Here is a 25,046-nt window from a genome sequence, read left to right on the forward strand (position 1 = left end):
TCGGTCATCAACACAAATATATCACCAGACCCAAACACAAGTCTTTAATGCAAAGGTCATTTAGTGTGGGACCTGACTCCACTTATTAGCGTTGGTTATTTGTAGATGTTGCCTATAGAGTGGGGGAAGGCAGCCCCATTGATTCAGAGGTTTGGAATTTGCATCTGATTGCTGTTTGTCAACCAATGGTTTGACTCCCCGACCGCGGGCACCGCCTCAGATTAGACGCACATATGATGTTACAGCCAAATTAACCTCTGTATCGAAATCAAATGAGGAAGAGAGAGGTGCTTCAGAGAGAGCACCAGCCATACTGTTTCTATAGGCTGTCGTACGTTCGCGACTGTGATTAAACTTTGCCTAAGAGAGCGTCGCGAGCGGGTTGTTTTTTACAGGCAAATCAGGGATGTTTCTTCCGCTTCCCAATAAAAAAAACTAAACGGAAGTTAAACTGGTAAGTGAAGTGTGTTTTTTTCCTCTCAGCCTACATTCACATTTTCCTGTTTGTGTTGACTGTATGGGAAATATATGACTTCGGAAGGTTGAATGAGTTTTAATTTCTGTCTTTGGTTGTTTAAAGCTGATCATACGATGATGTGTTAGTGTTGGTGACAGCCATCAGAATAAACACTTGATACAAACACAGGTCTATACAGTAACTGCCATCAGACACGCGATGTATATATGCAAATAAGTGTAAATCCCTGGGGTTATTTATTTATTTCAACTTGGATGTAGTTTTGATGAGATACATGTATGTTTTAATAATTTTTTATTTATTTTTGATCAAGGTTGATTATCTGTGATTTTGTGGGTGTGGAAGTTGTTTGTTTGTTTGTTTGTTTTTTGATCGATTGCATTAAATTGGCCTTTTTAAGGCAAATTGTCTATATAAGTGTCCGTTAACTAATATGCAGGACACATAATACTTTTCTACTAACAATAATAACTAAAAAAAAATATATATTCGTCAACAATTTTATAATATAATATAATTAATGCCATTCTATTTATGTGAAGTAGTTTGCATTCTAAATGTGTGCAGATATTCTTCCTTATTTTAGGTTATGTCGAACTGTTACATTTAAAAATTACAATTTGCTCACTTCAGAATGAAGTGTCTTTTAAAGCTGAATAATTATGCAATAACAATAAATGGGAAAAAAGGAAATATTAAAACACAGTGGTATAATTGTGTGATAGTAAATATATGATGGTATTTAAATAGAAAAGTGTGAAATGAATATCTGTAAAAAAAAAAAATTTGAAACAATTATTGTCAATCTGTAATTTATTTATGACATAATACTAAATATGTAATTATATATAATGGATACTATCTAACCTATTTATGCTATATATATATGTCCACCTTTTATAATGTGAGAAATATCTGAATTGTGCATTATCTCAATATGCCTTCATACATGGATTTAGATCCCTACAGATCTGTCTCTCCCAAGGGGAAAAGCAAACCTTTTTAAAGAGTCCTGTTGTTAAGACTGATTTGATTTCATTCTCTCCATTGTTAATTACCTGTGTAAATCAGCACAAAGTAGATTTCTCCAACCTTAATTGGATTGCTGTTCCAGAAAAGCACATTTGTTTGTGTAGACTACACATGGCTTCATCACATACTGTACTGAAACACTACACGCAACAGCTGGAAAATATATTTAATTCAGTATCTACTCCCACTTAATCTTGGGATATATAGGCATGTAGGGAGCATTTACACTACACCATTTTCAACTAAAACGGAAAACTTTTTATGCAATTTGGCCGTTCGTTTATACGCTTTCAAAGCCGCGTTTCAAAGTGCAAGTTTTTGAAAATTATACTGTTATCGTCTCCATGTAACCTACCAAAACGCAAATTTGTGAGAATGGTGACGTCCTGCACATACCTATTACATGTTCATTCTACAGGCGTAAACGCATAGTGTTTCTTTGCAAAGGGACATCGCCAACTACTGGCCTGGCATGCATAATACAGCTTTTTTTTTGTCATTTTTGCGGGTCCAAGTGAGAAAGGATTGTTTTGACAACATTGTCATCTGTAGGCGAAACTTTTCAAAAACGCAAAGGAAAAACGTTTCCATTTTTAGTGCATTGTACCTTTAGAGGGAATATATTTTATTGGAGAACTCCATAATCAAACGCAAAAATGAATTAATCTATGCACAATGTTTGCATTTATATCAATGTCTATAATGAATCTTGAGCAAGACAAGAGTGCCTTAAATGTCTTGTTGACTCCATAGAACGACAAATGAGAATTGTGTGTTAGACTTTGCCATAATTTGGGTACTCAATAGCAGAACAGAAGAGAAAGTGCATGTTAAAGTCAGTTGTTTGTTGCACTGCATTTCAATCTTTGGACAAATTGGACAACTTTTTATGGTATGGAGAGTGTTTTAATCTCTTACTCTGCTTTTTTTCATATTTTCTTTTGGAATAACGAATACTGTGGCTTGTTTGTCTGCTGTTGGGTGCTATTTAAAATCTCATGTGTTGGTTTACGGGGCCTCCTGCTAAATGCCCTTTGGCCTGAGAGAGAGAGCAAATTAGTGTTAAAGACGTATTTGGTGATATATTTCAGGTCTTAATGACCTAACAAGCTGAGTCTAAGAAATTGCATTGTCTCAAACTTGTACTCAGGAAGTGACGTTCACAATGCAGACGTGCATTTCTAATAATGTGGTTTAGTTTTCACTTTGCCAGAAGACGTGATTCTATACCAGTCCTGTGGCTAGACTAGATATAATGTAAAAGAGAGATTTGATAAAGTTGTCAGTAAAACAAACAGAAGGGACAGCAGCAGAAGAGGAACTTTAATGCTTGTTTGGTGCATGAGAGGTGGGAAAATGACATGATACAATCCTCAATTGTGTTTTAATTCTTATTCCTTATGACGTGTTTCTTTAATGTTACAATTAATGTGTAAGTACCATAAACAATAAATCTTTGCAGTTGCATTCTATATATTTCAGGGGTGTTGTAGAGCTGCATATGTGATATTGAGTGAGTCCTGGGGTTGATTGTATGTGAAATAAGTCGATGTGGGGTTTAAACTGATAAGGTGAGATATGAGCAGGAATGAGGCCCTGCATCCTGTCACACCTGTCGTGATCGGAATGAAGCAGCCAGCCATATCAGCCGTCATCTTTTTCACAAGTTTATAGGTTGGCAAACCCGGCTCTGAGCTGGCCAAACTGGTCTCAGCTTTGCGTGTTACTAGGTAGTGTTGAGTGGGATCAGATATCTAGTGTCGCAGCTCAAGGAGGGAACTGCTCTGTTTTTAGATTAATCTATATGCGTGTCTCGGTGTGGCCATTTTAGCTCGGAGCTCTTGGGCAACACTTTACTCAAGTGAAACAGAAAGCACCATTTAAACAAAAATGCTGTACAAACTACTGTTGTCACGGTACCAATACCAATACAATTCCACGGTTCTCATTACCAATTTCAATCCCCTTTCAAAAACGTTTAATTTTTAAAAATTGTACTATTTTATAATAAAAATATTAAAGAAATAAAATTAGTTATCGCTATTAATACTTATAAGTAAATTAATTATTACCATGTAGCCTTCAAATATTGTTCAATTATGTAAGAATTGCATTGCACAAAATTTAATCACATCTATTTTGACACATCAGATTGTTTTTGTCCCGTCCATTGCTGTGGTTATTACTTTATCAAACATTGCAGATTCAGTCCACATTTTAATACGGTTGTCACTCCCGAAACTTTGCATTGTGTACTTGGCTGCATATAAAATAAAACTTTTATTCAAATTATGAATGGGTTTATACAGAAACCAAGCAAAGAGCACTCAGTTTATAATCAATGAAGCTATCAGTTCAGCGTGAACTCACTGACTGAACTGACTGAAAAATCTTTCTGTACTGCACAATGAATATCTTATTTACATTTTGTTTATATGGTTTATACTTTGTTGGTTGTAGTGAAATGATTTGCAAGCATACAGACCTCACGTTGAACCAGGGTGCGAACTACGGGGGAGCTAGTGGGAGCTCGGCTCCCCTTAATAAGACATGGGCTCCCCTGAAAACGTGATATATGAAATTTCTCAAAAAATATTGACAATGTGTTATTTTGACGTGCAATTTCAGTTTTGTGTAATGTGATCATCGTAGATTATTATGTGTAAAATTGCTAAAATATCATTCATTTATGCATGACCGCGATTTAAACCCAATTCACTTGAATAAAGATAACTATACATGCTATTCTTGTCATGAGCATCAAGGTGTGGGGGCGCTGCGGTGCAAATTCCACTCATGTTTAGTACATGTTAACTCAAAGATTCGCAATTATTAATACACTTGTAGCGCACGAACCACCACCACAACGCTTTTGACAACACTAGCAAAGCACCATTGAAACAAAAATGCTATACAAACTGTAAGTTAAAAAAATAACAAGTTGACATTATACATGTCACATACTTTGTGTGTTATAAATCCCCTATTTAAAACTGGATTTTGTATGCTGCATTCACAGATACACACTGCCTTTAACACATTAGATGTGCATATAAAAAGGCAGAGTTTATTGCTTCAGAATAGCATTCTGAGTGTTGGGAGGAGGTTGTGTGAATTCAGTTGAGTGGCTTGGCTTGGGTTCAAACTGCGCCTTTGCCAAAAGCCACATATTAAAACGTTTCTGTGGTGCACTGCTGTTCACCTCAAGCACCTGCCAAAAAAGTGATGATTTCACTGTTTGGGAGTGTGCCATAAGGGAATCCCAGCCAGTTGATCTTTGCTTTTCTTTCTGCCGAGCGACTTGGAGAGACGTTCTGGTAACAGAAACTGCATCCTTTGTATATGTGGTCTGGAGCGTTTTTGATCATTGTCTAATTTGGTTAACAAACAATTCTGGCTTATTAAGTCTGGCAGTTTGCCATCGTAGTTGCACGCAAACAAAATAAACAAACTGGATTTGCTGAATTACAACATTAATCATCCGGTCTCTTTTGTGGGACGTGTATTTATTAGACTGTTGTTAACTGAAAAGACTGGATTCTTTAGGTTATAATACAAAGCAAAAACACCCTCCACTCACAACACAGTCTTACGTCAAACTACCAACTGACTGGTACAGCCAGTTTATTTCCATCAGGCACATACCTTACAGGCTGCAAAATTAGCAGTCCTGACCTACCCCCTTTGAATGAATATTAAAAACTGTGCATGATTTGCATGTTCATGGTAGTAAAAGTTGAAAAATGTCAGTGTTGTCTATAGCTGTCTTTAGCTCTGAGCTCCATTGTTGATGGGGATCATAAAGAGTTAAAGAACAATAACTGCATTCACATGAAGATTCTGGAATGCAGAGATGACAATATCGACCCGAGCAGTGTTGTTGTACAGTTATTTCAGTCAGAGCTAGAAAAAGAACTATAGTACTATAATGTGATGGACTTTTATGATACACTAATGATAGATTTTTTTTTTGTATGAAAGTCAGTGGGGTCCATCAACTGTTTGGTTACCCATATTCTTCCAAATATCTTCTTTTATGTTCAACAGAAGAGAGAAACTCATACAGGTTTTATTTTTGGGTGATTTAGGGTTCAAATAAACAGATCTTTCTGAAATTGGGCTGCCGAAAATTAGTGCATGCAAAGAAACCGTGTGGTAATGAACTGCTGTGTGGAAACAACTACTGAACATATAAGAGATGCAGTTTCTATATGTTAAAGGTTCATATAGAGGAAATGCACATTTGTTTTTAATATCATAGTTTAAGGAGCTTTTCGGAAGTTGACTAACAACACATCTGTGGACTTTAGGTTAAAACTGATCTGAATGTAGGCTACAGGAAGATGTATATCTTATGTCCTGTATCTGCTCACCATTTCTTTCAGAATTTTTTCACCATTTTGAATCAACTTTTTGCTGCTGTTTTAATTGTTTTTTTTAAGTACTATTAATATTCCATGATGTCTTCTAGTTCATAAAAGCTGCACTCATAATGATTATAAAAGCATCAGCCTAGTTTTAGCATGCCATACCTCAGAACATGTTTACTAAGTGTTTCATGCCTTGGAGAAAAAATGAAAAGTGCTGTAGTCAACCACTTTTTTAAAAAAGGAAAAAAATTTACTAAATTTACTCAAAATTCTCAACATGTATTTTAAATAATTGCACTTTCCTGCACTCTCAAAAAAAAAAAAAAGCTTTAAAAGCTCACTGTCACTGTGGTTATACCTTTTTAAAAGGTTTCAACGGTTGCATATTAGTACCTAAGTGTAGTTCCTTTTGAAAAGGTACTGCCCAAGTAACAGCTTTTGTGCCTTGTTTTCTGAGAATGTGTTGGTCGATTTTGAAATGATGGAACGATCATTTTTGTTAACAATTAATATCAATAAAACAGCCAATCATTGGCCAATCAGTAGACTTGGCACATATTGTACTACTAGTCATGTGACATTGAAGAAGCATATTATTGATTTCTTTAAATACTGTCTTTTTAATTCCAACAATGTAGTTTGTTGTATTTTTGTGACTGATTGTTAATGATTTATGCTTTAGTTTCTTCTATAGATTATCAAGTAGCTACATCTTGACAATATTTGTGAGAGCTGGCTTGAAACGCCTCTTAAATAGGGGCCCGTTTGAGGTCTCCTAACTTTGATCCTCTTTTAAATGTTGACTCAAAAAAAGATCTGTGGAAACACTTTCTTTACATGGCTTGTTATTTTAATATTTGCCCTAAAGGTTAGAGAGATTGTAGTCAATAGTGAACCAGGCTGTGTAATCCTGAATGATCGTTGATCCCAGAATAAAAATTCTGCTGGTTCAATAGCGTTAGTGTTGCCTCACTGAGGAAATGCTCAAAGGAGTGCCAAATGTGTTTTCTGCATAAGCAGAATGCAAAAGTCTTATGCGTTTGCCGCATGTCTTCCAGACTTCCACTGGCTCTTGAAGCACATTTTTGGTTGTTTGTGTTTACTACCATGAAATCTGGTTTCTTCCATCATATCGGCTCCTTTGAAGCTGTAAATTTGAGGTATGTTATGTTACATTCTGTTCTTGAAAAAAGGGTGTCGTTTTTTTAGACGATAAGTGACATCACAGTTAAACATGAAGACGGTTTATTGCTTTTTGAATCACATCATGCCAAACCATGGATATTATATTTACTCCCACTTTTTGTTAGAAGTACCAATGCTTTGTGCCTTACATCTTCTAATTTTAAGGAAGAAACTTTGTGTATCTATAGTAAATTGTTTGCCTTCTCTATTTGTTCTATCTGTTGTTTGTCAAGTCTTCTCTATGGCACAGTATCCTCAAGAATACGGGAGGTCAGGGCCAAACACGTGAAATCATATGTGCACTTCTGTTCTCGTTCTGTTCTGAGGAAGGAAGTGTCATGTATGTGGAGGCCCATGCTTTCACCCTCAGATTTGCCCACAGCTCTTACACACGCCATCGTCATGGGAACCGCTTAAGAGATAGTAATGAGGTTACACAATTGGCTCACTCTCTGAAACATTCCAAATACAGATTCAAGAGACATCAGAGGCACTTGAGATTCAAGCCCAAGATATCTCGCTGTAATTATATATAAAGTCATTTTCTGTGTTGCTCAACACAGAATAAAAATAAAAATGCACTTTAATTACATCTATCCCTTTTATAAAAAACCCATTATTATTTTTTTATAAAATTTCAGAACAATTTTGGGTTTAGATAAGTAGCTTATAGGGATTTAAGGCAAGACACCCCAGGTGAATAGGGTAAATAAATTAACTAATAAATATCACCATACTTCCCCAATTGATAGATTTTTTTTTCTCCCTGAATATTTAATTTTAAATATGCACTATTTTGCATAAATTTCCAGAAGAGAAACCTGAGCACTGGATTGTCACAATACGCTGGAGCACGGGCACGAGGAGACGTGGAAATTTTACAGAACGAGAGTCTTTTAATGATCCAAGAGGGAGACACCGAGCACAAGGATGACGTTCACAACAAGTAGACCTGACAAAGGAGAAATGCACAGACAAGAACTTATAAACACAGGACAATTACCAAACACTGGTGCACAGAATGACTAATTAACTAAACGAGGACAGGAACATGACCAAATAAGGGACCACAGGAACAGAAATGGGCAAAACATAAAACAGGTCTATGATCCTGACATATCGCCCCCCTACCGGAAGGCACGTCCTCGCGCCGTAGAACAACGTGGGGGGGGAGCACGGGTGGGAACTTGGGAGGCAGCTCAGGAGGAGGACAGACACCCGGGAGGGGGCCGGCAGACAGAGACCAGGGAGGTGACGATGGAGGGAGGAAAAAGGAGGAACTTGGAGCAGGAGGAGCCAAGCAGGACCCAGGCCACAACCATGATGGTGACCCACGGTGGAGCCGACTGAGGGAGGAGCCATGGAGGAGGAATGGCCGCCGACTCCAGGGGGCTGACCAATGGCAGTGGAGCAGGGGGCGGAGGAGCCCGAGGCGGAGACGGAGAGCCAACGAGCCATGGGAGTGCCAAGGATCTGGGGGGGGCCAGGGTGGAGCCGAGTGCTCTGGGGATGGAGCGACGAGGTGCAGTCCTGAGGGAGCCCGGTGGAGCCGCTGGGTCTACGGGCCGAGGCGGAGTCCGAGGCTGGAGGCGGAGTTGAGGGATGCTCCAGCCACAGCGACGATGGAGGATGGCAGACCCGTGGCGCTCGCACCGTATTGATGGTGGGCTGAGGGCGAGCAGAGGGGCTGCCAGATGACAGTGGTGGAGGAGGCAGGAGCGGGCGGTTGGGTGGGTATTCGTGAGCCTCCGGGCTCTCAGGGCTGCCCTCGGGGATCAGAGCACACTCCTGGCTTGACTGGGAAACGGGAGCCCCCTCAGGGCTGGACGGGACCAGCGGGGACGAATGAGAGATGAGTTTCCCAGTCTATCAGGTCCCCTTCTAAGTCCAGCAGTCCCAGATGTATAATTAGCTCAACCTCGGTGCAGTGGGCGGACTCCACGCTCTCACCGTCCTCGGCTTGCTCCTTCGTGGTGGGCACTGTCGCCAGCTCTCGCACCTGGTCTGATGGGTGGGACTCCACATCCAGGGCGATCCTCCACTCAGTCACTCGCTGGCTCGTTGGTCGTGGCGGTGATGGGCTCGGGCTGATGCTCCGCACCGCGGGGAGATGGTGGGCTGGGCACTGGGTCTGGAGTGGATCTGGCAAGATCATTCATGGGGCAGGTGGTGGATGGCGATCCGTTTCTCGCCAGAGTCCACTCCACAAAGGCGGCTAACTCCTCTCGAGGACCATCTTCGGATGACGTAGCGCGTCGTCTGGGTAGCTAGTGGTGCTAGCTAACAGCCGGAACAGTCTTGTATGGTCCTCGAGAGATCTGTCCCCCTGCTCCAGCAGGAGGAGGAGGAATTCCGGGTGGGTGAAGGGATCCATAAGGGAAAACGGAGGGTAGATACACGGAGGTAACTGTATTCGGTCGGGTTTCTGTCACAATACGCTGGAGCACGAGAAAACGAGGAGACGTGGAGATTTTACAGAACGAGAGTCTTTTAATGATCCAATAGGGAGACACAGAGCACAAGTATGATGTTCACAACAAGTAGACCGACAGAGGAGAAATTCACAGACAAGAACTTATAAACACAGGACAATTACCAAACACAGGTGCACAGAATGACTGTCGCCCGTTGTTTGTACGTCACTTATTATATCCGAGATGAAGTGTCACATCCAAGATTATATCATCGCTCTAATCAGGATCTGGCTAATTCGGTTCTTCCAACGCACCTGTTGTTGATTATTAGTATGGCAGGATTGAGTTATCGGAGATAATTGCACGTTCATGGGTTGGTTTAAAAGGGGCTGTGTATCGATACTCGAAACCATGATCAGCAATCCAGCGATTGGCTGGCGGCAAGACAGCAACATAGTGACATCATATAATAAAAAAGACACCTGACGAAAAACTTGACAAATTTTTTTACTTTTATAAGAAAACAGCCAAGCGAACAAAACTACATAAATGTTATAATAGATAAATGAAATGTGTTTTTATATCATTTAAATTTTTTACATTATTCCCAATTATTTATATCCACGATTTCTAATATTTGTACAGGCTTTACATTTTTAATTCAATGTAGTAATTAGCAATTCATTTAATTTTATATTTGAACAGATTTGTTACGTGACGGCATTAATTAAAGTTTCTTAAAGGTCAAGATCATGTTATCTGCATCTCCTGCACTCCATCAAGCCATTCCCATAATAGCTGTCATCACTCAAATGAATGCACGACTCTACATTATCTGTATAGCATGTGAGTAAGACTCGAATACAATTATGAAGTAATAATTTTATGACGAATAAATCTTTCAGTGAGTAAAACTGGCTGTGTCTGTAGTATTAAAGACTACACAACATTATTATATTATCTTTAAATTAATTTTTAAATGATTATTATTTTTTTAATTATTGTCCCTGGATTTGTAGGGTACTCTTGTAATAAAGTAGCAGTGGTAGAGGACAGATTTTAAATATTAATTCTGCTTAAAAAGATGCAATCTAATCCTGTTTACATGAAATAAGCCTGCTCCCGAGCAGGTTTACGCTTACAGACCTGTTGCTATGACAGCAACTCCGGGATGAGCTTCGAAGAACCAAACAATCCAAGATCATGCCAAATCGTCAACAATCAAATCCAGCTAACTGAGTTAGCGACGTACGAAGAACAGTCCCCTGGTCCATGATCCTGACAGGATTAAGCCGGGTTCAAAATTTGTTTCATTTTGTTGACATAGATTTGAAGGTTCTTACACAAGGATTTATGGATTTCTCTCTCTCTTTTTTTTTTTTTATAAATCTGGAAATACTGTAAACAGCTAGACAAAAAATATTTTTTACCATTTTTTTTAGGAATAAAATTGTGTAAAATCAGGTGAATTATATATTGACAAACCCCTCTGTGAAAACCTTCAGAATATAGATGGGAATATGTTTGTAAGTGCTGCTGAAGTGGAGATTTCTGACATTTTGAGAAAAGGGCCTTCGGAATTGTAATGTAATTGAAATCTACAAACGCAAAATAGAGAAGGGGCAATCAAAGCAATACTTAAAGATGGATTTTGGATGCTTTCTTTCCACTAGTTTGAAACAACACTTGATGAAAAGCCAAATAGCCCAAAATCTCAAAAATGACTGAGGGATGCCTGACTGCCTGTAGAGTCTCATCTTAAATAATAATTTGTTTATTAATAAAATAAAGATCGAATATGTCTCCCATTTGACAAGTCTAAAAACAGTCGATTTCTGTTTTGTTTTTATTGAATTGAGTTTGCAAATTTATATTGTGTAAAGATGTTCACTTTTTACAGTATCGATGTGCACATTTTTATAATAAAACTGTGATACCCTAGTATGTCATATTTTTCCATTATATGGGTCATCCTGCAGTTTTTGTTTGCATTATCAAGCATTTAAACCCCATTGATTAACCACTGCACAAATTGTTCATAATCCTCTGTTCTCAAAATCTCAGCTGAGCTGAACTAACAGTCAGCTGAGCTAATGTGTCAGTTTTTGTTTCATTTTCAAAGTGAGAATTATCAGAATAAACTGTAAATTATTTTTCAGCTAGTTTTATTGCTTTTGTAAATGCTCATTTGGGTCCTGTAGATTCTTGAGTATTGAGCCTGACACCGTGGGAATCATTTAACAATCTACGATGCACAAAAATTCCCCTTTAAGACACACATCCCCTTAAAGATTCCACTGTAGACATTTAGAAAGCACAGAGATTTGAGTCTGCTTTTCCTTGGAATATATTGTAGCATGACAACCAATCTGTCATAACGGTTTAATTTGTGTGATTAACAGGTGTCTAGCTCTCAGTCCCCATGAGGAATATTCAAATGTTGGCACACTGGTGATGTGAACTTACCAAATGTAGTTTGGTTTCTGTGTATCACATTGGATGTTTCTTATAAATTAGATTGATTGCATATTTGTGTTAAACCTAGATTTGTTGTTACCCAGTGGTATTAAATGCTTAGCAACCTGTTTTCTGTTGTGATGTAAAGAGAAAAATTGGTAAGTAAGCAAAGGTACTTACCAGGAATGGATAGTATTGTGAAAAGTGGGCATTCGAGAATGTAACCAAACTCAGTTTATTAAAATTGTAGATAGGTATTTGGCTATTGGTTAAGTGAAATCAGTCGACAAGGAATTTCATTTCAGTGGCACAACTTAAGAGGTTTTACATTTTGATTAAAGATGACTTTATCAAATGTGTTTAGAACGTAAATTGAAACTATTTTGACTAATAATGAGAAGCTTCAAAGTAGCTTCTCCAAAAACAGATCTGACATTGATAATAATCCTGAGATCTCAATGCTGGAGTAAAAAAATGTCACCAGACCAGAATCTCTCGGTTTCATTTCCATTACTTTGCATGTGCACATATAAAACAGGCTGTTAGTCTGTGCAGTCATGCACTACAGCTATTGGAGATATTAAAGTGTCAACCTTTTCAACTTGTTTGTCTTTATCAATTTGCACTTTTTACTTTGTCAGATGCCTAAAAGAAAAAAAAACAGTAGTCGTTATTCTTTGTGCATATTCACTATGACATATCAGTTTCCCGTCAGCCAGGAGTAAGTAATAGATATTATATTGAATGTATGGTGTAAATGCATGGGTTTCAGATCCTTATGATGAATCTGGATGTAGGCCAGCTTGTCGCTCTTTATCAGTGTGGAATTAGACCCTTAGTGCTGCCTTTATCTCCACAGTGTTTGCTCAGAATTCACAATCGTCAGCGCCCCCATCCATCTCTGGTTTAACCCATAAACTCCTGGTGTCATGCAAGATATCATCCTTTAAAATATCTTCTTTTGTGTTCACTATAAAAAAAAGAAACTCATTCCGGTTTGAAATAGTTTGAGGGTGACAGTTTTAATTTTGGGGAAAACTATCCAGGTTACTTACATACTTACTTTGGTATTTGCATTATCTTGTATTGATAACAAGCCTTCACAAGTTTTCATGGTTGCAGTTGCCAGATGTTAAGAGTTTAAATCCCCCAATCAAAGCTTTTTTTCTTAAATCGATACATTTTCTGTCCAGTGGTTTACACTCTCTCTGCATTACGAAAAAAGTGCTTATGAACTGAAAACACCGGCAAACATGTAAGTTGTAGTTTTGTGGTCTCGGAGTTATTCTGCTCAAATAAAAGTGCAATACAGCCAGTCTGTTCTCTTTCATGCAGTTGTGTGCGCTGTTGCAGAATTATGATTCTTTAATTATGAATTAAGAATTATGTTGCAGAATTTTGTTAATATTTCTAAAAAAAAATTAAAAAAAAAAAAGATATTTTTAATGAAAGATTTCAGACCCTTTATAATAAGTTCATTAAAAAAAACTGTCACTTTAAAAATTCATGAATACACATAACACACAATATATAAAAACAAACCTTACTGGTTCTGAAAGCTCAAACATGCTTATGTGATGGGCCAGAAAATCCTTATTGTTTCTCCTGTGTCAACATTCAGAACAAGATATCACAGGAACTTTTTATTGGACATTGATGAAGAGGGATGGTTTTCTGCAGGGGAATAGAATCTTGCATGACGCTAAGAATGTCATTGTTTGCAACACAATGTTCTCAGTGTTGAAAAGTTTTATATGCTGCTTTACAGCCACAGGCACAAGAAAAAACATAGATTGATTTCAGATGTCTTGAGAAACAATGGTCAAAAGTGCGAAGGACATTCTCATAATAGAGACCATTTGACTAAACAGGTTTAACATATTATATTTTATAAAACTATAAACTGGAAATAGAGTAAATGATAATTCAGGCAAGTGTCAAATTTAGCATCCAACCAGCACAGCGGGCATCATGACGTGACATCTCCCAATATAGTCAGCGAAGTGTAGACACCGTGTCATGATGATTGTAGATGAAAGGTTTACCAATGCAGTGAATCGGCTAACGTGTGGTCATGACTGATGACAAATAATGAAATGCAAATGTGAGAAGGAAAGTGATCATTTCCTTATTGGACAAGATCACACTGCTTTTGTCAGAAAATGATCATTCATAGGCTGTATGTTTCTTGTGTCATGTCTTGTGAATAAAAGTGTGAAGACGGTATTTCTGAATTACACTTCAGTTGCAAAAACTGCATTAGAGGTGGTAAGTTTGTTTGATTTTCATGAATCAGTTCAAACTGTTTTCAGTCTGTCATTCTATTAATTCATAATTCTGATTCAATGATTCACTTTTGCATCATCACTCAAAAACGTTCACTGTGTGTGCCATTTTTCATGTATTAAAGTTTTAGTGATGAGGTAAATGGACTTTTTTCACATTTCCATGTTTCTCAGCAGCAGAAGTCATCATAGTTGGGTAAACTTCTAAAGCAGTGAATGGGACACTACCACATATTTTTTTGCATTCCCATTTGCTCAAATAGCAAAAGAAAAACTCCATGATAGTGTTTTCATGACTTTGAAAAAAGGGAAAAAATAGATAACGCAGTCAGTAGAGAGAACAATGTCTAGACGCTGTTTTAGAAACACCCTCGCATTAGAGTATAATGTTAGAAATGTACATAAATTTTTTAAAAATTAAAATGCAACAAATTGTGGAGAATTTACGATGCTGATGACGTTGAAACGAATCATCACAGTTTTGTGAAAAGGGTCCATATTGAATCTGATCAGTCCAGTTTGATTTAGGAGTAAATAGTTAAATTGATTGAACAGAATCAAAGATCCATTTAAAAGGTTTGACTAAAATAACATTCTCATCTTTACTTCTATTATTAACTCATTGATGGATTACAGAATATGCAGAGAATAAAGACTACTTCAATTATTTTCTCATGCAAAGCTGTTGTGTGGCTTCAGAAGACATTTTGATGCACCTAACTAACAATTCTGGGCTGAAAACGAAAATACATGTTATTTAATAATCAATTAATTAATCATATATTTAATAAACAACACTGAGTTGTACAAACATTTAAATTGCACTTACAGCTTTTTATGTCAACATTTAAATGAGGATTATGTTTCTACTCAGATTTGTTATTGCAATATAAACATTTAAAAGATTTAATCAAACATGCATTAAGACAACAGGTTAAGTTTTAAATATTAAAAAATATATACCAAGTTTATGGACAATGAATGGCTTTCCTGAGGTAAATGTGATGTTATATGCCATATGTTGTTTACAAACTGTTTGATTGAGCGATTACATGACAATACAAAAGTAAGTTGTTCTGTTTCTTTCAACACCTTTTGATATTCATTCATGTTTATTTCTTGCTATAACTAGTAGTAAAGTGGAAGAGATGATCAGTTCACGTGTCGCTTGAACTAAGGCTGTTACAGTGATCTGTCAAACCACATTAAAGAGCGTCAAACACATCAGCCGAAAACATCACAGACTAAATGATTGATCTTGAGATTTAAGAATCCATATCGGTTTCGATTAAAAATGAGAAATTGATATTGTTAATCCAGCACTAGTGTCCACAAAACTGACATGCTTACCTGTTGTAGTTTATCCACGTTGTTTGCACAATAGCTGCTGACAGTCAAAACATGCCATAGGAGAAATGCTAATTAACTGTTGCTGTTTTGGTCACTGATTTGGCCTTCCAAAACAATTTCAGTAGAAACTGAAAACTGCTATATTTCGGCCCAAAACTTTTTGGTTGCTGAAATTTCGGTGCAGCGTAAATTTTTATATATCAAATATTTTAAATTAACGTTTTATAATTTTTCTTTCTCAGGTAGGCCCCTGTGTGTGGGGGTCATCTTCCCCTTAGCTCTCTGCTGGTGTCCGTCAAGTAGAAGACCAACACTTCCTGTTTCCTGAAGCCCTGCCTTCTGGATCAGGTTTATAGAAAGGGGTCCGGTCTGTTTTCGGCTGTTGGGGGAAGTGAAGGGGCCAGAATCCTAGCGTGTCCTGTTTCCCAGGCAATGAAGCTGCAGGCGGTGATGGAGAACCTGCACAGACAGCAGAGAGCCAAACTGCTGATGGAGCAGGCGGGGCAATCGCATAGCCCCGCCCCCATAGGGGAGGAGCTGAAAGCAATCTCTGTCTCTGAAACCGAGCAGGCGCAGATGGCGGCGCTAGCAGCAATGCGTGCAGTAGCAGCTGGACTTCAGAGGGCCGACAGCCCCATGTCTGAACACAGCAGTGGAGGAGACGAAGTTGATGAGGAGGAGGATGAAGAGGAAGGGGAGGAGCAATACAAAGATATGATGGGGTCTGAGGAGGAAGAGCAGATGTAAGTTGGCAAATTAATGCAAATAAGTTATTGGCTGCTACTTGAGTTGGATGTTTTAAATTTAAACGCCATTATGTTGTGCCGAATTTGTGCATATGTATGTGTTAAAGGGGAGTTCATTACATATACCGGTCAGAAGTTTGGAATAAAGTTTTTTATTTACGTTATTGAAGGAAGTCAATTAGGATCACCAAAGCTGAATTTATTTGATCAAAAATAGAGTAAAAACTGTAATAATGTGAAATATTATTGCAGTATAATAAAATGAAACTGTTTTCTATTTGAATATATTCTAAAATGGAATTTATTCCTGTAAAGCAAAGCTGAATTTTCAGCATCATTACTCCAATTTTCAGTGTCACATGATCCTTCAGAAATCATTCTAATATGCTGATTTGCTGCTCAATGTTGAATATTTTTGTGGAAACTATGATACACTACCATTTAAAAGTTTGGAGTAAGTAAAGAAAGAAAAGGAATTAATAATTGTATTCAGAAAGGATGCATTAAATGGATCAAAAGTGACTGTAAAGACATTTATAAAGTTACAGAAGATTTGTATTTAAAATGCTGCTTTTCTATCTATTACATGTTCTATTCATCAGAGGATCCTGAAAACAAAATTGTATCATGATTTTCACAAAAATGGTAAGCAGCAAAAACTGTTTAAACCTTTGGTTATAAAAATAACATTTATTAAAGTCTCTTTATTTGTGGTACCCGATTATCAAAAATAAGTAAATACAAAATCAACATATTGAATGATCATGTGACACAGAAGACTGGAATTATGGCAGCTAAAAATTCAGTTTTAAACCACAGAAATAAATTGCATTTCAAAATATATTACAATAGAAAACAGTTCTTGTAAATTGTAATAATATTTCACAATAATATTGTTTTTAATGTATTTTTATTCAAATAAATGCAGCCTTGGTGAGCATAAGAGACTTCTTTCAAAAACATTACAGAATCATTATTATTCCACTTTTAACCAGTAGTGTATGCCATGTTGAGGAAATAAAAAAATGAAAAAAACAATCAAATTCAGAAATACCAGAAAGTTTTGCTATAAATGTGGCTAAAAGAAATGTGCTGAAAAGAAATTGGACAAGCATGTCTCACGTCTTCAGAAAATGTACAAGTCTACTGTGTACCTACTATATATTTAATATGTAGCTTTCTGTAAATAATTTTCTCATTTTAACGGAATTCGTGGCATGGTAGTTGGATGGCAGTTAACCCATAGCAATGTTTCATTAACTTGAATGAGTTGCCTGAATTCATAACCGTCCCTCTGTAACATTTCATCTCCTGTGTTCCCGCGCAGAAAACAGAAATGGGATGAAGATGACTTTGAGGGTGAGATGGAAGAAGACTATGATGACGATTTAGGTGATGAAGTGCTACCGTCAGGCGGTGAGGCCGTCACCCCAGGCAGAGGCATCCTCCTCTTACCCCACCGCCATTTACACCCACACTCCCAGCTGCTTAAGGCTCGGCCTGGTTCTGAAAGTGAACCGCGGGCATTGACTCACTCCGCACATTCATCCCACGGGCCGCTCCATGCACAGGACCACGCAGACTGGACCTATGAGGAGCAGTTCAGACAGGTCAGAAATGAACTTATACACTAAAGGGCAATATTTTCCCTCTGGAATTGTCTTCCTGGGGCATTTTTTTAAACCTTTGTAAGAGCAGTTTGTTTACACTTTATTTTAAGGTGTCATTATCCATTTAAGTACTGAGTAATATTAATTAACTACATGTACTTACTATATGGTTAGGATTAGGGTTTGGCTTAGTGTAACTTGCATGTAATTAAGCATAATTAATTGTTATTATAATAGTAAGTACATAAAACATGTGTAACAAGGACACCTTAAAATAAAGTGATACCGGCTATTTTTATAAATGGAATGGAAGTCAGTGGCTACTAGCAACTGTTTGATTATGAACATTTTTCAAAATATCTTCTTTTGTGTTCAACAGAAGAAAGAAATATATACAGGTTTGGAACTACTTGAGGGTGAGAAAATAAGGACAATATTTTCATATCTGGGTGAACTATCCCTTTAAATTTAACCAGTTACTGCAATTAATAACAATACTATAGACTGTTAACACTCAAATTTTTTCCAACATCAACAAAAGCCATCTTTACAATGCAAAGGCGGAACAGAAGCTGCATCTGACATGTTGCTTATGTTTATTTACACATGCTCCTAATGTACTTGAATTTACACTAAAATTGCATGATGTAAATCCTACAAATTAAAAAAACAGGAGCTCATTAGAGGGTGAAGCTGCAGCATCATGACAAAATCATTATTGCTATTGATATTGTAATAATTACAATATCAATAATTAGTAGAAAGTTTTTTTTCTGGCTACAGGCAAAAGTTAAAAACAGTTTATGAATGTGAATTTATTTATTTTTACAGATTAGAAAATCAAGACAAAAACAAAAACAAAACTGTTATTCAAACTAGGAATAAATTATATAAAGAAAGCAAGCAAGAAAGCCGCAGTCCATGACTTCAGTCTAATGTGAGTTATGCACTATTGCAAAAACTCATGTTATAATCACTGATGCTGAAAATGATTCTTTCTTACACATTTTCTGGATTTGTCATTTATGATGATTTGAGAATTCATGAACGCAGATTCAGAATTCCGTCAGTGAGTCAACTCCAGCGTTCTCCGCGGTGATGAATCAGAACGCTGCTGATTGGCCATTGCATTCACAAGCTCAACAGAAATGTGTGTGATTGGTTATAATGGTCAGTGCTCCCAACTGTACATAAAAAGAAATCCGATGTAACATGAGCAATTCTACTCTAGATGTAATGCCTCAATGACACTTTTCTTTCATATAGATATTTTCATTCTTTTTTTATTCCTTTTTTTTGTCCATTATCTTGAATTTGGGAGGCACTTTTGTTAACTTTGGTGTCGATTTGGTTTTAACTTTGGTTTTTGCCCCAAGCCCTCATTAATTTCAGATCATGGTGGGCAGGGTAATTCTAACCTGAAACAGGTCCTGCTACAATGATGTTAGTCTAAAAAAAATACAGACCAAATAAACACTCCTTGCACACTTGGATGGTTGCAGGTGTGTAGGATAAATGTTGTGTAAAGAATAGAGTTTGTTGTATTCACTAGTCCTAGTGCAAATATTTATCTGGAATTGCAGCATATAATTGTAACGACATTCTTTGATATAGCAGCGTTACAGTCTAATGATCTCCATTGAATGAAGATTGTTGAAGCAAAACAGTCTTTCAAATAAATATTTGCAAGCAACGACAGCGAGCAGGACATGAGGAAATAACTTGACTAATTTATCTGGGGCTGAAGCTGTAATGTTTTATGCTGAGTGTGAGATTTTGTGAAGTGAGTTATGAAAGCAGAACTCCTAAACTAAGCAATATACAGTCAGAGGGATTGAGTACATCTGACCATCACTGCTCAAAAGCACACTACATTTAAATACTCAAATTTTATAGTTTTCGATTATGTTGGTGCACAACTAATCACAAGCTAGATGCGTAAATTCCAACATCGTTTTCTTACCAGACTGTAGCTACAATCCTGAAATTGTGAATGAAGTCATTTTATTACTTCATGCATTTCTTGCTGTTTGTTAAACCTGAACCGTATATCAAACAGTGACATTCCCAACACATATGGTCTGGCACACAGCTATATATTAGCTGTAGTTGTTTAGCTCGTATGTGCATGCTGAGGCTTGTTAGGATGTCATGTGACCGAAAATGAAGGAAGGTTTAAGACATAATTACTGATTATATCAGAACATGAAGCCAAATGCCGGATCATACATAATATGCATATTTGTTGATTTCTCAAAATGAAGGTCTCTCCTTCCTACATACAGAAAGAGTTCGGTTGCCCTGCTATTTGAGACAATGAAGAGTCTTCGTCTGGAGCAGAGGTCATGACAACAACACCTGTCAATCAGCTACATTATGCACTGCCAACCAAATAAAAAAACACACTTAAAACAATTTAATGTTTTTCCCCCACTGCATTAACAAGATCAAATAAAAATAATAAAATAACAAAGAAACACATTACAGGTAGCAGAGCATTTGGCAGTTCTATTGCATTTACACTGCCAGACTTAATGCACAGGTCTATTTTGACACATCAGATTTTTTTTGTCATCAGCAGGTACCGAATCGACCTGATACTCTGTACTACCGGTACTGGAGAAAGGCTGATATTGTTATGTTTTTAAAATTGAAGTATCAGGTACACGTACTTTTGAAAACACTAATCAGTAAGATCATTTGTGGCTGATTTATGGAACTGAAAGGCAACATGCAGTAGCACTATTGTGATTATGTTCCATACCGTTGTAATACTGCTTTTCCATAATGACTGTTTCATGTGCTCCAGAAGTGCTGTGACATCTGTACCCTTCCTGGGGATTTTTTTAACCCAAGATTTCCGATTAGGGAGCATTGCAGGTTATTACTTTTTGAATAATCATGTTGGATTTGAACATTTTGTACCCTGCTTTTGAGAACACGGTCATGTGATTTGCATATGCTGGGCATGTGATGTGTTGACTGAAGTGTTTGCAGGTGTTTACAACTGTTGGTTGGCGGCCGACAGAAATGTTATTGGAGCATTAGCATTCAGTTCCAAGTATGATCTTCATATCAAGTCGTTGCCAGAAAACGTGAATATTGTGGGCAGTTATGCAATCAAGACATGCAGAGCTGTCTGTACGTTGAGATGTTGCACAATGATTGCTTGGTACTTGAATGGTGGTATAATGATTACTTTACACCCCTGCTTGCGTTCTGAATATGAGAATGCGAAACTGGATGATACGCCCAGCTGCAACAACACACTAATGATTTTAGACATATTTACTTGTTGCCTCATAACACTAGTTTGCTTACTGTAGTTTGTGCTTCCATACATGTGGAAAGGGATAAGGCCCCTGGTTTATTTTGGGCAGGTGGGTGGGGTCAGTGAGGAATGTGCCTGAGGGAAAGTGATAATCTGGACACTGCCAAAAAAAAAACGCGAGTCTTTATCGGCCGTCACAGCTGGAACCTTTCCAAACTGAACTCTGGCACACTTTAACAAATAAAACCCATGACTCATTTTTGCAGGTCTTAAAAAGTCTTAATTCACCCGTCCACACATTCTTAGTCTTAAATCAGAGCAGAAAGTCTTAGGCCTGGTTTCACAGTCAGGGCTTAGACTAAGCCAGGTTTAAGCCACAGTTCAATTAGGACATTTAAATGTCTTTTATAAACAATCCTTAGAAAGAAAAAAAAACATTACTGGTGTGCATCTTGAGACAAAACAATGGCACTCATATATTTTAAGATATGGCAGTGCAAGTTTCTTTCAGTTAAATTAGCTCAGACATGTATTTTAGTCTGGGACTAAGCTTAAGCCTTGTCTGTGGAACCAGGGGTTAAATTCATAAAGGCATGGCATTAAATGTTGCATGCACTGCAATAAACGAATCTTCAGTATGTTTGTCTTGTTTTCCAATTGAAATATCCTTAAATCAAGATACATTTGCTTGAGATGCAAAAAAAGATGTAAAAAGCTGTGAAGTCTTGTTTTTTATTTTGAGAAATTGAACAAAATTAAGTTGAAAACCAGAACAAATATCTGTCAATGGGGAATGAAAACGTATACTTTGAATTAAGTAGTTTGGGAGATATTTGTTCTTTTTAATCATAAACACTTCATTTTGACCAATTTCAAGCTAGCAAGATTTCTTATGTCATTTTGCTTCTCAATATAAATGTTTAGATATTTGTATATCTATTAGGTAATCTTTAGAAACTTAGGTATTTGCCCTGGAAAACAAGACAAATATACTAAATGAAGAGCATCTTTTTTTCAGTGTGCTCAGAAGATACAGTAAAAGCTGTTTTCATATTCTAGTGGTTTGGAGCAGAGCTATTCAAACCTTAAGCTATTTTTTTTTTGTAAAATTATTTAAAAAGTAATGGAGATCAGTTGGAAGTTGTATTTTCACTTTGAACTTTGAAGTGTTGCTAATACACATTGTGTTCCTTAAATTTTCTTTACATAGTCTTAAAAAGGTCTTCAAATATTTAACCTCATAAAACCTGCAGAAACCTTCTAACTACAAGTCAACCTGTCTGCCAGCATTACGCAGAGCATGTGAAAGGCTGACAGCTGGTCTTTTTCCTGCAGCAGCTGGGATACGGCCAGAATAAATGCAAAGCCACTGTGTCTCTGATTATGTTTGATACAGATATTAATTAATCGTGTTTTAAGGCATGCTGCCAAATTCTCTAGCATAGCTATCTGTTCCTGCCATAAAGTGAATTGAATAAAGAAACAGATTTATTCACTGGTATCAAAAATGACAATGTCGTAATCATTCACACAATGAGATGGCTTTAGTACTATTGTCTGCTGCTGGCCAAGTTTGTGGTTTTAATTCATTGGAATTGATGTGATTTGTCTTTTTTCTATTCTATGTTGTTAAATTCATCCTCTTGTAAGTAAGATACAAGAAAAGTCTGTTGTGGCAGATTTTTGTTCCTATGCAAATTGTCCTTTCGGTGCTGCCAGGTGGTTTCTGTTCTATCAACATCTCCAAGAGACGTTTCTGTTTAACTAAATCATCCTCTGATCAGAATTTTATAGACCTCATATAGGAGTTTGCATTTATATGTTCCTGCACTGTCTGGGGGGTTTTATGCAACTTCCCCTTCCTGATAACAACTAACAGTTGTGTTCTGTAGCCTTTTCAGAATTCAGCCATTTGTATGTCTATCTGTCTGTCTGTCTGTCTTATATACAAGCATCAAAACAATGAAAGATAAACAAGCATCAAAATAGTGAAAGATATACAAGCATCAAAACAATAAAAGATTAATACAGCTTTAAATAGTTTTTTTCTGTACATTAATGTTGTTTTAATTTTTTTCTAAGCAAAAAAATGTATATTTGTGTGTGTGTGTGTGTGTGTGTGTGTTTGTATACAATAAACAACATTATTAAAATATAGAAAAATAAAAGGGCACATTAATGTACAGAAAAAAATACATTTAAAGCTGTATTATTTATTTACTTATTTATTTCATATAAAAGAAGCAGTTCTGAAGCTACTTTCTGAGTGGATGACATTTATTTGAAGCAGTTATTCATTTTAATGCCTTTGACCACGCATTTTATATTAATGTGTCAAGTTGCTACAGTACGTGGTAACCCTAAACAGTCCACAGTTGATCGGATTTCAAGGGGAGCGTCTCTGATTTCATCATTGTCTTTTACTACATCAACTTTAGCACAGCATGGTGATAAAGAGCAAAGAAAGTAAAACCAAATATAAGGAGCTAATTTCTTCTAAATATATAAAAATTTTAATGCAAGCTACTATGTGATGTTTTGTGCATAATTCTTTATTTTAGTAAAGAAAAAACATTAACTGAATTTCAGATGTGTGCTTCACATGATATCAATCAATCAATCAACATTTATTTTTATAGCGCTTTGCAATACTCAAGGTGGCCAAAGTTCTTTCCAATAAGAGCAGAAAATAATACAGTAAAAACAAAAGAATAATTGGCTACAGCAAAATAGGTAAAATAATAAACCGTAAAATACATAAAACACTTAAAATACATGAAAATATTACAACATTGCTAGGTATTAAATGCCAGTCTAAATAAATACGTTTTAAGCCTATTTTTAAAAAGACCCAGATCCAGTAATAGTACGCATATCAAGGGGAAGCTTGTTCCAAAGTCTGGGCCCAGCCACGGAAAAGGCCCGGTCACCCCAGTGTTTGTACCTTGATCTCGGGACTTCCAGCAAAAGTTGATTTGTTGACCTCAAAGCTCTGTTTGGCTGGCGAAAAGCCAGAATCTCAGTTAAATAAGGTGGGGCGAGGCCATTGAGAGCTTTAAAACCAAATAATACAATTTTAAAATCAAATCTAAACGAAACTGGAAGCCAGTGGAGGGAATAGAGAATTGGGGTGATGTGCTCATGTCTGCGTGTATTGGTTAAAAGACGGGCCACAGTGTTCTGCACCAGCTGGAGACAACTGAGGGACGACTGTGAAAAACCAACATAAAGTGCATTGCAGTAATCTATTCTTGAACTAATAAAAGCATGAATTGCTTTCTCAAGGTCAGGGCGCTTCAAAAATGGTTTGACCTTGGCCAAAAGACATAGCTGAAAAAAAACTTGCTTTAACCACGGTGTCAAATTTCAGGCTACTATCAAAAGTCACACTGAGATTTTTGACAGTTGGTCTAAGCTTTGAAGTCAGCGCACAAAAGTCTCTCCAAATCAAATGTATTCAGTCTTTTCTTCATTTAAGTGAAGGAAATTGTGCTGCAATCAATGTTTAATGTCATGTATCAATTAGCGACCCAACTGCGTCAGCATTTTTCTGCCTCATAGGCAAATAAATTTGCAAATCATCTGCATAGCAGTGAAAAGCTATTGTGTGTCTGGCTATAATTGACCCGAGAGGCAGCATGTAAAGTGAAAATAAAACAGACCCAAGAATAGAGCCTTGTGGCACCCCACAAGAGAGAGAGGCAGTAGAGGAGGACAAGTCCCCGATCATTACTGAAAAACGTCTGTTGGTCAGATATGACAAGAACCACTGAAGTGCAGTACCCCGAATGCCAACAGAATGATTGAGGCAAGACAGAAGGACTTCATGGTCCACTTTATCAAAGGCC

The 25,046-nt window shown here is 37.0% G+C and overlaps 1 protein-coding gene across 1 annotated transcript in view; it reads left to right on the forward strand.

Moving 5' to 3' along the window:
- The first annotated feature begins 282 nt into the window (after window positions 1-282).
- The window catches only part of arid3a (AT-rich interactive domain 3A), a 42,339-nt gene continuing 17,575 nt past the window's right edge, over window positions 283-25,046 (forward strand). The window contains exons 1-3 of the mRNA XM_016235811.1: window positions 283-454; window positions 15,814-16,314; window positions 17,645-17,927. Of these exons, the coding sequence (XP_016091297.1) occupies window positions 16,004-16,314; window positions 17,645-17,927 (594 nt within the window). The 5' untranslated portion in view covers window positions 283-454; window positions 15,814-16,003. The remainder of the gene's footprint in view (window positions 455-15,813; window positions 16,315-17,644; window positions 17,928-25,046) is intronic.

Source organism: Sinocyclocheilus grahami, unplaced genomic scaffold (genome assembly GCF_001515645.1).
Source record: "Sinocyclocheilus grahami isolate Dianchi unplaced genomic scaffold, SAMN03320097.WGS_v1.1 scaffold474.1, whole genome shotgun sequence".
Classification (NCBI taxonomy): domain Eukaryota; kingdom Metazoa; phylum Chordata; class Actinopteri; order Cypriniformes; family Cyprinidae; genus Sinocyclocheilus; species Sinocyclocheilus grahami.